Consider the following 12,910-nt stretch of genomic DNA (forward strand, 5'->3'; position numbering starts at 1 on the left):
AGTAAACGAAAGGATTCAAAGAGTGAAAACCAGAAAGAGATACCAGACCTTTTAAGGTCTTTGTTGCCTACCCCTAGGGAGAGGAGAAATCTCAATTAAAGCATCAAACATCCAAAATTCAGAGAAAATCTAACTCTTCCTTTCTAGCTGGCTAGAGCAGTTCCGCCTGGAGTGCATGCTCCCAGGAGTCAGATTCCTGGCCATAGGTTGCAGGCGCTAATGCGGGCCACCCTCGAATCCCGGCAGGGAGCTCTGGAAACTGCTCCAGGGGCTTTTCCGTGCGGTGAAGGTGCTCTCCCGCTATCGTGATCGTGGAGCAAGGTCTGCGCAGTGTTTGCCGGAGAACCCGAGACACGCAGCGCGCGGAGCATGGGGGCGGAGGGTGGGCACCGCGGCCCTGAGTTTGGAGCTTTGCAATGTCCCGCAGCCTGACTGAGCTGGGTAGGCAACTGCCCTCGCCCCCAACTCACCTGCATTTTAGAACCACTTCCATCTACCCATGGGTCTCAGCTCCCAAAGGCATCCGCGGAATCCTCCACGGTCCCAAGGTCCACCGTGACAGGAAAGAAAGGGAGAAGGGAACGATGGCTGGGAGGAGAGGTCATCGCCAGGGTCCCTCCTGGCTTGGGATGCTCGTACAGGGAAAACCCTGCCCGGCTCCTCCCCACTGGGCCGCCGGGGGTCTCGGCGGGGGGCGCCTCACCGTGGACGACAGGGAGCCGACGAGGGAAGGACACGCTGGAAGGGCTGCGTGCAAAAAAACTTTCCGTCGTCTGGCGGCCACTCTGAGGGGAAGACCTCCCCGCCTACGGCCCCGGGTCGTGCCTCTCCCCGGCCAGCCCCCCAAGCCCCCCAAGCCCCCGCCCCGCCCGCACGGCTCGCCCCGCACGCCCCGCACGCTCCGGCCCCTCGCACACGGGCTCGGGCCGCCGGGCGCAGGGGGCGGCTGTGGCGACGGCGCCACAGCATCTCCGCGCCCGCGCGCGCCGCAGCCTCCCGGCCCCGGCACGCGGCGCTGGCCCGGCGCGCGGCCCCTCCCCCGGCGCGCGGGCGCGCGGAGAGCTGCGGGCGCCTCTCTGCTGCCTCTGGCGGCCGCGCACCGCCGGCCGAACCCAGCCGGCCCCGGGCGCCGAGCGCCGGCTCCGGCTCCGGCTCCTCCTCCTCTCTCTCTCTCCCCTCCTCCGCCGCCTCCCCGCTCCCTCCTCCCGTCCCTCCCTCCCTCCCCCTTTCAGAGCACTCAATGTCGGAACGTTCCGAAGATGACGTCGGAGCGTTCTCGAATCCCGTGTCTCTCGGCTGCTGCTGCCGAAGGAACAGGGAAAAAGCAACAAGAAGGAAGAGCAATGGCGACACTGGATCGCAAAGTGCCCAGTCCGGAGGCGTTTCTGGGCAAACCCTGGTCCTCCTGGATCGACGCCGCCAAATTACACTGCTCCGACAGTAAGAACCCCACCGCCTCCTCCTCCTTTTATTATCCTGTAACCTTTCCATTCACCTAGAGCCACTGGGAAAAAGTGTGTGTGTGAGAGAGAGAGTGGCCCCCGGTGTCCTCCATGCTTCTCCCTCTCTCTCTAAATAAATACACACAGAGACAGATCATCAATGCACAGAGAGAGGCCCTGCTGCCAGGGCTGGCTGTCTGTCTGTCTTTGCCCGGCTCCCCGTGGCAGCCCGTGGGGTGGGCTTTCACAGCCCCACGGTGTATCTGTTTAAAAGGCTACTCTGTTGCTGCTTGCATAGTTTTTTTGGTACCTATCTGGGCCAGGTAGATGGCAATCCGGACTTGGGAGAAAATGTTGCATTGTCAATTTTTGAAATATTTTCATGTACAGTATTTATATCTATCTGTTTGCAAATAAACACTCTCCCTCCCCCCCCCCTTGACTTTGGCTTTTCCCCCCTTTTTGATATTTTTTTACTCATTTTCTTTTCTCCTTTTCTTTCTCATCTGCAGATGTAGATTTAGAAGAGGCTGGAAAAGAGGGTGGAAAAAGCAGGGAGGTTATGAGGCTTAATAAAGAAGGTAAGTGGAGCTACTGGCATTTTAGTGTTAGCATGTGTGGCAGAATCTTCACAGGATTTCGACTATAATGTGAATTGTTCTGCTGGGTACAGAGTGACTAAGGCTTGTCAAAAATCGAGCACGCCCAGGTGACTACTGCTTCATGTTAACTTCTTTCAAAGTATAAATACAACTTGGGGGGGGGAAGGGGGGAGACTATGGAAGGCAGAAGTTTACAGCACTTAAGCCGGAGTCCACGTTTGGACCTTCTGATGCATATCTGCTTTGGAGCATCATTGCCAAATGGTCGAGGGCGGGGGGAGGGGGTTGAAATCTCTGAAATGGGGAGCGGGGCTCCCTTCACCAGCATCCCAGCCCTCAGTGTGGGTAAATACACAACAGTTTCATGAGCCCCACATGGTCAGTCATTCCAGCAGCTACTTCTCCTTCTGCACTGAAAACCATTGTACATGGCAGACCTTTGCAGCAAGTTCCATTCGGCCCACTTTGTGTTTGGTCACACATTGTTGTGTGGCGGGCAGGGCTGGGGGCGTCTGGGTGTGCAGCCCCGACAGCGGGTCGCACATCTCCGTTTGCCCATCTCAGGTATACAGTACCTGAAATGGGACACAGTGAGTAGATAGGTCATCCCAGACTGAGGCAGGGGAGGGAAGCCACAGCCTGCTGGAACTGGGCATCAAACACACATGGTCGTCATAAATAAATCATATCCTGTTCGCGTTTGCAGGCCTGCCATATGTAACTCTGGCCTATGGGCTTCACATGGAGCAACTCCAGAGGCCACTTTCTGCTGAACAAATGGATGGGTTCATTTGAATTGTGATTTACTAACTGGTGTCTTGTAAACATGGCTGGCTGAAATTGGGGTGGGAGGAAGGCGTGAGGGGGCAGATGAGGTTGGTGGAATGTGTTGAAGGAGTCCAGGCATCACTAGGCCGTGGGAGCATTGCTCATCTAAAAGGAATGGAGGAAAGGCCATTTAGACTCCAAAGAATGGTCTCCCTCATAAACCAGAGTATCCCCCTGGAAGGCAGTTAAAACCTACTTGGAAAGATGGAACGCATTTTGTGGATCACCACCTAAGACAGCCGGTTTTCTGTGCTCAGGGATTTCCTGACCATCCAGTGAGAGGAGAATTTATGCTTTAGAAAAAATAGCATGGAGGTTAAAATATTCAAGGACAGTTCTCCAGCATAGTGTTCCTGCTAATTAATCACTTCGGGAACGAAACCTTATTCTAAAGATGTTTGCCTCTAAATATCTTAGTGTGATCCTGCCATGTGTCTCCAGGATGCACGAGGGAACGATGTCAAGTGGCAGCTTATTGGCGCTAAATGTCCATGCGTGTTGGCAGTGGAAAGTATCACTAGAAATTGTTTTTCTTTACAAACTCTTGAGATCTTTAAGAGCTCATGGGACTCCTTTGTCAGACCACTGGCCATGGAAAGGTTTCCACAAAAGAAGATGAGGTTGTGAAATCCTTTAAATAAGTTGAGTGAAGGTCATGGTGTGCCACCAATTGGTACCTCTCAGGCCTGGGCGATAGATTCTGACTGGACCACACAAAACTCATATTCTGCACCCTCCTCCCTGCGTCCATCTCCAAAGACTCTTGGTTCTCAGATTCTTTTTGCCTCTTGAGAAATAGATTCTTTTAAGGAAAAATGAAGAGCTCTCCTTTCTTCAGAGTCACAAGTGGTACATCCTGCTTATTATAGCCTTTGTCCTGTAAAGGTACAAAGATTTAGCTCCTAATTATATGCGTTTGCATTAAGGACACCCACTGTTCAGTGTAACGTGCAATTGCTGAGTTCACCAAATAGCCATGTATGGGTTGAAATCTCTTTGTTCGTGGGCCTGGTGGAGCCAGATTGGGTTAGCAATCCCTGAAGGTCTTCCTGGTATGTGCATACAGTTTCCTTTAGAGGTAGAGGATGCAGTAGTAAATATCCATCCCCTCCCCCCACGACCATGGTGAGGAACTGAAGGCTTGAGCTGGGACTCTGTGTCGGTATGTTTGGTTGCTGGGATCTGCAGAAACACTGGTTGCATTAGTCTCGCCATGGGCCTTCTTGTTGGGAGTCATTGTGTGGGTGGCCTCCAGATGGATCTGTGTTTGTGGATGGGTCTCCAGGACACAAAGTGACCTATGTGTGATCGTGTTTATCCATGTGTGTGAAATGCATAGATTGGCCATGATGCTGTTGGGAGGAAGCAGGTCTTGAAAAGAAATGTGGGCTTTAATGGCAGTGAATGAGTTAGGAATTCCAAGGGAGAAATCAAGGGATGTGATCCACATTTTAATATATTTTAAATGGTTTAAAAGAAATATAACATAAAATTTATCATTTTAACCATTTTAAAGAGTATAATTCAGTGGTGCGAGGTACATTTACAGTGTTGTACAACCATCATCCCTATACATTTCCTGAACTTTTTCATCATCCCAACCAGGAACCCTGTAGCCATTATCCAGTCACTCCCCACTGCCTCTCCCCTCAGCCCTGGAAACCTCTGTTCTATCTTCTGTCTCTATGAAGATGCCTGTTTTAAATTCTCTTTCTCTCCTCCCCGCCCTTTCTCTCTCTCCCTCTGAAATGCAGGATGTGTCCCTTTGTGTCTGGCTTATTTCGCTAAGCATAACATTTTCATCGTTTATCCTCATTGTAGCAGGTGTTAGAATTTTTTCCTTTTTATGGCTAAATAATATTCCATGGTGTCTCTATGACCGTATTTTATTTATCCAGCCATCTGTTGATGGGCCTTTGGCTTGTTTCCACATTTCGGTGTCGTGGGTAACGCTGCTGTGACCATTGTTGTGATAGGATATGTTTTATAGATGAAGCTCAGGGAGGAAAGTTAGGCTGGAAATGGAAAAGAAGAAACATTTTGCCTTCTGCCTCTGTCTGGCCCCAGCTTCAGAAGACACAGGAGGGACTTGCCGGCATTTGGAATAGCCTGATGATTGGAATGTGCTTCCTTCTTCATTCCTCATTCCTTTCACCTCTTGTGGCTTCAGTTCTCCACCTGTGTCAGTATGAAACGTTAACCGAATGCTTCAGCATTTCTGCAGTGAATTCTTCGCATTCAAGTTATTATTTCCTCCAAAGTTAGCAAAAATCACAGGCAAGAGGAGTTTGGCAAACACCCTTGAACCTTGCCAGATCATCACCTGGGTACAGAAGGTGTTGCGAACTCCATGCTTGGATGTGGTGACGTGGGGTTACACCGAGGGTGGCCTGGAGCGACAATGGAGCAGGAGAGTGGGCTCTGGGGCAGCTTCCTGAGGTTCCCCTGTATGACCTTGGGAACATCGGCTCCCTTCTCTAGGCCTCTCCTTTTACTTTTAAAGTGAGGGAGTGGGATTACACGTCCCCAGGGTCCCTTTGAGATGGCTGATCCTGACTCTATCTACTGAATGTACCTCTATTTGAGATCCAGTCATACCACACAGGCTGTTTTTAAAGAAACAACAGCAACAAAATCAAACCCTTGCACTAAAACTATCTTAACTAACTACTACACACTGGGTCTATTTTCTCACTTTATAATCTCTTGGTGGCAAACATCACCGCATCTCCTACACAAGCAAGTAGTTTGTAAAGAGTGTATGGAACACTGAGGAGTCTGAGAACACTGAGGGTCTGAGTTCAAAAGCCAGGCGCATGTGTTCCCCCAAAGTGGAAAGTAAGCGCACTCGGTCAGCTTGGACCAGTGAGGCACTGAGATTCCTTAAAGGGAGGGGGTTTCCCAGAAACCTTATTAGTCTAATCTAAGGTGTGAAATTCATCTATGATAGAAAATTCCAAGGAAGGCCATTCATCTAGCTAACCTTTTAAAATAATTTTCTCTCTCTAGCTTCATAGATTTATCTGAAGACTTTTTCCCAGCTAATTGGGAAAAAGCTCTGTGATTTAGAAGGACGGTCTTATTTTTTCATTGCCTCACCTGAGCTTTTTTTTAAGGATGTCAATTCATAAGTCGGGAGCAGGGTACATATGGCTCATAAGTGCCTGAACTATATAAAATGGAGATGCTAACAGGGTTTGAGGATTGACTAAGATAATACAAAAGGAACCAGCAAACAGTAAGCACATAATGTTTGCCTTTATTCTTTTTTTAAATTGTCATTATGATTGTCATTATCATTTATTAATGAAGCCAGTTCTAGAACACTTTATTATTATAGTTAACTAGGATTTTCAACTACCCAGTGATGAATGGAAGAGAGAGCCTGTCTCAGAAATTTCATTTTTAGAGTAAACCATGTTATCATAATTTTATAAGGCTAGTGACTTTTTAAAAACCGATTTCTATGATATCCATGTGTTTCATGGAGTGCAGTTAATATGTAGTCATTGGTAACTTTTTTTTTATAATAATAATTTTTTATTATATTATGTTAGTCACCATACGGTACATCCCTGGTTTTTGATGTAAAGTTCCATGATTCGTTACTTGCGTATAACACCCAGTGCACCATGCAATACGTGCCCTCCTTACTACCCATCGCCAGCCCATCCCATTCCCCCACCCCCCTCCCCTCTGAAGCCCTCAGTTTGTTTCCCAGAGTCCATTGTGATTTTTATTTATTTTATTTATTTATTTTTTTTATAATGATTTTTTATTATATTATGTTAGTCACCATACAGTACATCCCCGGTTTCCGATGTAAGGCTCGATGATTCATTAGTTCTGTATAACACCCAGTGCACCATGCAATACGTGCCCTCCTTACTACCCATCACCAGCCTATTTTTTTTTATCAGGAGTTAGACAATATACTTAGGCAGTTTCGGGTCTATGGCTAAGGAAGGTCTACAGAGTTCTTTCTGGGGACTGGTGAGATGTAAAGAATAATTTAAAAAATGATCCATAGTTGTTTTATCTGGTCACTGGGACAAGAAAGTCCTCAGAAGATTCTTGTTTGGATCTTTTGGAAGCCTAAGCTGGTTACTTTGGGCATTTGTCTGTGTTTTAATGTTCCCAGATGTTTTGATTTGATGGAGGTAAACTTGTGGAATGCTTCCCATTTGGAACCTGTTCTGGGGCCAGTGAGGTCTTGCCACGACTGTAAGAGTCTGCTGCTCTCCACTGAGATGCTGGCGGAGGTGGGCTGGAACGCAGGAGGAAGCCGGGAACGTGGGAACATATTCAGCTCAGGTTTGGGAGTCTTGCAGTTGTGGCCGGATGGAAGCAAATTGGAGGCAAAGATGGCAAGGGACCCGGGAAGAGTGAAGTGCTCTTAGTAGTCAAGCCAGGGAAGCCAGCGACAAGTGGTGGAGATTTATGGGAATCTGCAGGCAGCTTCCCTTTGTCATTATACAGACAACTCCGTATCTATGCTAATAGGAGATGGGAAGACACCAAGTCCACAGATTACACAGATAAACCTCATTTTTGCCATTAATTTCAACTTCCTTGTCCATTAAGCCTACTGGCCTCCCCTTTTGCTAACAAGCAGCAACATTTGTTCGCTTTAGCGTTTCATTATCATCTCTCTCGTCTTGCCCAGCGTTTGGGATGAAAGGACAGGACAGAGTGGCCTCCAGGTGGTAGGGAGGCAGGCTGGAAAGGAGGAGAAAGGCTTGGAGAATGAATACGCTTTGTAGTTGCCTCCAACTGATGGGGCGGGCGGCGGCGGGGGGGGGGGGGGGGGGGGGCGAGCGCCAGGACCAAGACTGCAAAGCTGAGAGAGAGAGCGTTTTCAAAGCCATCTAGTTTGGAAATGGAAAACATAAAGCTTCTAAAATGAGTGTCTCTTTATACATACAAGCACTTCCATGTGCTGGGTCTTCATGTGGAGAAAATGTGGCTCTGGCTCCTTCCAAAACAGGAAGTGAGGGTGGGCACACTTTGAAACGCTGTATGTGAACTTGGCTTCGAAGCAGAGTTCGCTGTGCTGGGTTCTCATCATATGTCATTTTACACGAATCATTTTTTTTTAATCTCTAGAAGATGTCGACTTTTATACACATACAGCCATTCAAATGCTTCGCATTTTCTTTAATAATGTTCACAGGTTACAAAATCCAAAAGGGTATTCCGTGAAAAGGAAGTCTCCCTCCTCCCCCCGGCCCCCGTTGCTTCCAGTGGTTTCGTACAGTTTCTCCTTCTTGCTTCCCCCGCATGGATGATAGCGTCCTGTAGGTGCTGCCCGGTGTCTCGCCATAACCCCTCATCTTACAGAGTGGTCCGTGTCCATTCGTAAGGAGCTACCACATCAGCTTCTTGGTGCCTGCGTCGTGGGATGATCATTTAAGCCTCTGAGTGTCTTGCTTAGTTTTTAATACCCCCTCCTGCTTTCTTGGCCTCCACCATGCATTGGAGACTGAATGAGCTCTTGCTGCGTGCCAGCCCTGGGCTAGGCCTGGGGAGACAGCAGTGAAAAAGCACAGCCTCTGCCTCATGGCGCTGCCATCCTGGCAGGGAAGGCAGACGTTTAAGAAGTCATGGTGACTGTGGTGAAAGGGAAAATTGGGGTGCCATTGAGAGGCATGTTGGAGGACCCTAACTCGCATTGGGGGCTCAGTGAAGGCCTCCCTCGGAGGACATTTTATCTATGCCAAAATCTAGAGGACAAATGGAAGTTTCCATGTGCAGGGCTGGCCAGGACAGAGTTAAGGGAAACAACATGTGTGAAGGCCCAAAGTGTGAGAGAATATAGAATGTTCTAGAAACCAAAGAAGTCTGTCACTAGAGTGAAGATCGCAGAGCAGAGAGTAATAACAAGGTTTCCCAACAGTGGCCCTCCTTCTTTGTGGCGGGGGACCGTCCTGTGCATTGCACGCTGTTTCTCAGCGTCCCTGGCCTCTGCCAATAGAGTCCAGTGGCTCCTTTCCCAAAAACATCTCCAGACATTGCCAGAGTTCCACTGGGGTGGGGCACAATCACCCCAATAGAGAATTACTGGTGTAAGGGGAGACTGGAAAAGAAGCCAAGAAAAGTAGACTAAGATATTCACAGAAACACTCTGCGACTACCTGTCTGTGTCTTAGGCCTACGTTCCAGGTGGGTCAACCACAGTACGCACTCAGCAGCTGGATATGGAGCTGTGACTGTCTCCTGGCTCTGGGCTGCGTTGAGGAGGATCTAAAGAGAGCGGGCTCCCTCCCTCCAGGAGCTCTCCTCTAAAGGTTGCCAGGATGACTCCTCCAGACCTCCAGTTCCATCCCATCATAAACGGTGACAGTAGTGAGATTCAGGTTCTAATTCTGGGTGGCCCAGCCCTCCCTCGTCATGGGTAGAGGAGACCCCAAGGCGCCGATTCCGATAATGACGACATTTATTGTACAGTGGCCCCGATGTCACAAGCGTCATGGTGAAGCATTAAGGATTTCAGTGTATATTTAAAGTCAGGCTGGAAATACAACTGGCTTTCTGTGCAGTTTGATTACCCATGGGACTTGTCTGAAATGGGGATGCACATGAGAGAGCAAAGCGGCTGGTTTCAGGATTTCCATGTTCAAGATTAGGAGATAGGATGGGCAAAGGAAGTCTCATTCCTGAGGGCTTCTGACCTGTGCGCCAGCTGGTCTGTGGCATTATATAGGACTGTAAGGCCATGTTCACTGCAGCCCGTAGTTCTCAGGGGCTGGCTGTCTCTGCTTAGAAGTGATTTAGAAGAGTGAGGCAGATTCGATTTCTGCGTGGTTTTCTGTGTACATTGTGTTTCTATCCTTTGGGCTAACCTGTCCTTCATGGCACTTCATTTCATTCATGACCTCCTTCAGAAGTAGACATAAAGTGGTAATGGCAGACACAGTGAGACCCTGTCCTAGACAAATCCCTTTTACCTACAGACCCCGTAGGCTGAGGAACCCTGGTGCTTACATCTGCAAACTAGGATCGTTTAGTGACTGAGGTAGGAGTGATGTCACCAAGATGGCGACTTAGGTCGTTCCTGACCTCACTCCTCCTCACAAGAACAGCTAACAATTATGTGTGGACAAGACACCAGTGGGAGAATCTGAGAACGGGGGAGAGGCTGGAGCACCCCCTGCCCCACGGAGAGCAAGACTGCACTGGAGGGTAGGAGGAGCACTGCTCAGTGGCCGCATTGGCCCTCCCCCAGGCCGGCACAGCACCACACAGAGAGGGAGCCTTGAGCCAAAGCTCCTCCCGGGAGAAGAGAGCCCTAGATGGGGGAGACATCCAGCTCTTGGGAGTGCCGTCTCCGGTCTCACCTCACAGGGGGATTCTGTGGGGCTTGACCACTGGGAGTCCAGTTGTGACTGCAATAATCCAATGTAGCCATAATGAAGAGGGAGACGGTTAGCCAGTGGGTTGGCCTTTTTCCAAATTGTGGAAACTGAATGTCAAAGACTGACTTCCACATCTCTCTCTCCTAAAACTCTTGGTGCAATGTTGTGTCGATGATGTGCTCCAGCCAATGCTGTTTGGCTGGCTCGCTCTCTCATTCTCTCCTGTGGCAGAACTCAGATTGGCCACTTCAGCCAAATGGACCTGGCTTGGGACCCTGAGGCACTTGAACTAATGAGGAGAGGCTGGGAAATCCCTTCCTGCGAGTGGGCTGAGGCAGAGGATCCGTACCATTCAGGGGCTAGACTTGGCTCGCCCGTTGCCTCTAAGTAAAGCTGGAGTCCCACTGTGAGAAACGCTTTTGTTTTCATGTAGATGCTTTATCCTCGTACCTGTGGTTTCATAACACAGTCCCGCTTGCCAAGATTAAAGGATCAGATGCTTAAAGAAAAAAGGAAGCCAAATAAGTACTAGAGCAGGACAAAGTGATACCAGGTCACCAGAGAGGGGAAGATGAAAGTGACTCCATGATGGAGCTAGTTATCTGTGCGTCTACTCTGTGGAGCTAAATGAGATTCTCCGGCTGGAGCCGAGGAGCTACCCTGCCCCAGTGCACCAGTAGGTCATGGCTTTCTGGAGTGGGCGTGGGGACACAGGGCACCCAAACTGAGGCCATGAACTAGGGTATAAAGCTGGTTGAGACACATTCCTAGCTTGGTCCTATCAGACCAAGGTGGAATCTGGCTCTTTTTAAGAGTATGTTGGGCACGGGGCGCCTGGGTGGCTCAGTTGGTTAAGCATCTGCCTTCGGCTCAGGTCATGATCTCTGGGTCCTTGGATGGAGCCCCACGTTGGGCTTTCACTGGCCTCTCTGCTCAGCAGGGAGCCCGCTTCTCCCTCTCCCACTCCCCCTGCGTGTGCTTTCACTCAAATAAATAAAATCTTTAAAAATAAAAGAGTATTTTAGGCACAAAGGGGCCGATACTGTATATTCCACTTGCAGAGGTTGCTACAGTAGTTAAATTCATAGAGACATAGTAGAGTGGTTGTTGCCAGGGGCGGGGGGAGGGCGGGGAGAGGGAGAGTTAGTGTTTAATGGGCACAGAGTTCCAGTTGGGAAAGATGACGAAGTTCTGGAGATGGACAGTGGTGACAGCTCCAAGACCGTGTGAATACACTTAGTGCCACTGACCTGTACACTTAAACATGGTTCAAGTGGCCAGTGTTATGTCTTGGGTATTTTAGCACAGAACGGCACTGGCATTGCAGCCCCGGGAGTTTCGTGGAGGGTTATTTAAATCCTGCCTATGCTCCTCACTAGCTGTGGAGTATGATACTTCTCTGAGCCCCAGTTTTCTCATTTTCAGAATAGGACTAAGCTCTCAGGGTTGTTGTGAAAATAAATGAGATACTATCAGGCATACAGCAGGTACTCAATAACGTAAGCTCCTGTTACAATGACTGTTGATTTAACTGGGCATGTGGGTCCTCTGCTTTGGCAGAGCCGCCACTCCAGGGGCCAGGCGGCGGCCTCACCACTCCAGGAGTGTTCCTGGGGTTTACTAGGCATCTTTGGGTCAACACATCGTCCCTGGTTCTTTGAGGATGCCAGGAGTAAAATCAAAGGGGTTGGACCGATGTGCCTGGGCTATTAGTTTTCAAGAGTGAATCCGTTTCGGTATTTCAAAGTGTGGTCGTTCTGGGAACCCTGCAATCTCTAGGTGCTGAACATCCCTGGCTGTGGTCGTACTGAACCAGGAGGACTAGGAGTGGAACACAGGGATGTGCATTTGTGCATTTTAAACAGGCTCTCCAGGTGGCTTTGCTGTTCACCAGACTTTCTGAACCGCTCTCTATTGGCTCTGAGAAATGGCTCTCGACTCTGCCACCTTGAGAATCCCTAGTGAAGCTCTTTAAAAACAAAAACCCCAGGACCACTCCCAGAGATTCTGACTCCACAGGTCTGGTTTAAGGGGTTCTAGGTCACTGCTTATGTATCTTTAAAAATAACAATCCTAGCTGCCATTTACTGGGCATTGACCGGGTGTCAGGCATAAAGCTAAGTGTGCATTTTTTTTTCATTTAATCCTTATGACCACCCTATGAGGCAATTCCTATTATCAACCCCATTTTAAAAGTTGGAAACTGAGGCTCAGAGAGGTTAAGTGATTTACCCAAGGTGATACAGCTGGGAATCAGTAGAGCTGGGATTTGAACCCAGAGGCAGGCTGATTCCAGAGGCCATATTCTTAGGCACTGGGTCCCTGTATTGCCCCAGGAGCAGGGGCAGGCGGGACCCCCAGGACACACCTTTGAGGCACCTGCTTACCTGTCGCACCCTGGGTACCTCCCTAGCCTCACCCCAGGACCAGACCTGTGATAGAGAGCACGTCCTTTAAGCAAAATGGCTCCAGTTTCCTTCCCCCCTCATATGGGTAAGCCTGCAGAGAGGGCCCCACAGCTCCCCCCGCCCCCGCCCTGCCCCCAGTGAACCGCTTTCCCTTCCTAAAGCCCCAGCTCTGGGGCCTCTGTGGTCAGAGTCCTGGCCTCAGGGAAATCTCAGGAGCTGACTCAAAACTGTTCCTTTTTGGGAGAAGGTGTTAGCAAAGATGGTTGCCAAGCAAC

The 12,910-nt window shown here is 49.4% G+C and overlaps 1 protein-coding gene and 1 long non-coding RNA gene across 8 annotated transcripts in view; one reads left to right on the plus strand and one right to left on the minus strand.

The window, feature by feature from the left end:
* Positions 1-811, minus strand: part of LOC113258717 (uncharacterized) — a 44,547-nt gene extending 43,736 nt beyond the window's left edge. Inside the window, exon 1 of the long non-coding RNA XR_008956262.1 lies at positions 471-811. This is a non-coding gene — a long non-coding RNA (uncharacterized LOC113258717). The remainder of the gene's footprint in view (positions 1-470) is intronic.
* Positions 812-1,227: 416 nt separating this feature from the next.
* The window catches only part of ATXN7L1 (ataxin 7 like 1), a 229,113-nt gene continuing 217,430 nt past the window's right edge, over positions 1,228-12,910 (plus strand). For 6 of the 7 annotated variants that reach the window (XM_057304073.1, XM_026503781.4, XM_057304077.1 and 3 more), the window contains exons 1-2: positions 1,237-1,440; positions 1,955-2,023. In XM_057304073.1, the coding sequence (XP_057160056.1) occupies positions 1,260-1,440; positions 1,955-2,023 (250 nt within the window). In that variant the 5' untranslated portion in view covers positions 1,237-1,259. Of the gene's footprint in view, positions 1,441-1,954; positions 2,024-12,910 lie in introns of all 7 variants that reach the window. The other variant, XM_026503771.4, reaches the window with a different exon arrangement.

The sequence above is a fragment of the Ursus arctos genome, unplaced genomic scaffold (assembly GCF_023065955.2).
Source record: "Ursus arctos isolate Adak ecotype North America unplaced genomic scaffold, UrsArc2.0 scaffold_3, whole genome shotgun sequence".
In the NCBI taxonomy this organism is placed as follows: Eukaryota; Metazoa; Chordata; class Mammalia; order Carnivora; family Ursidae; genus Ursus; species Ursus arctos.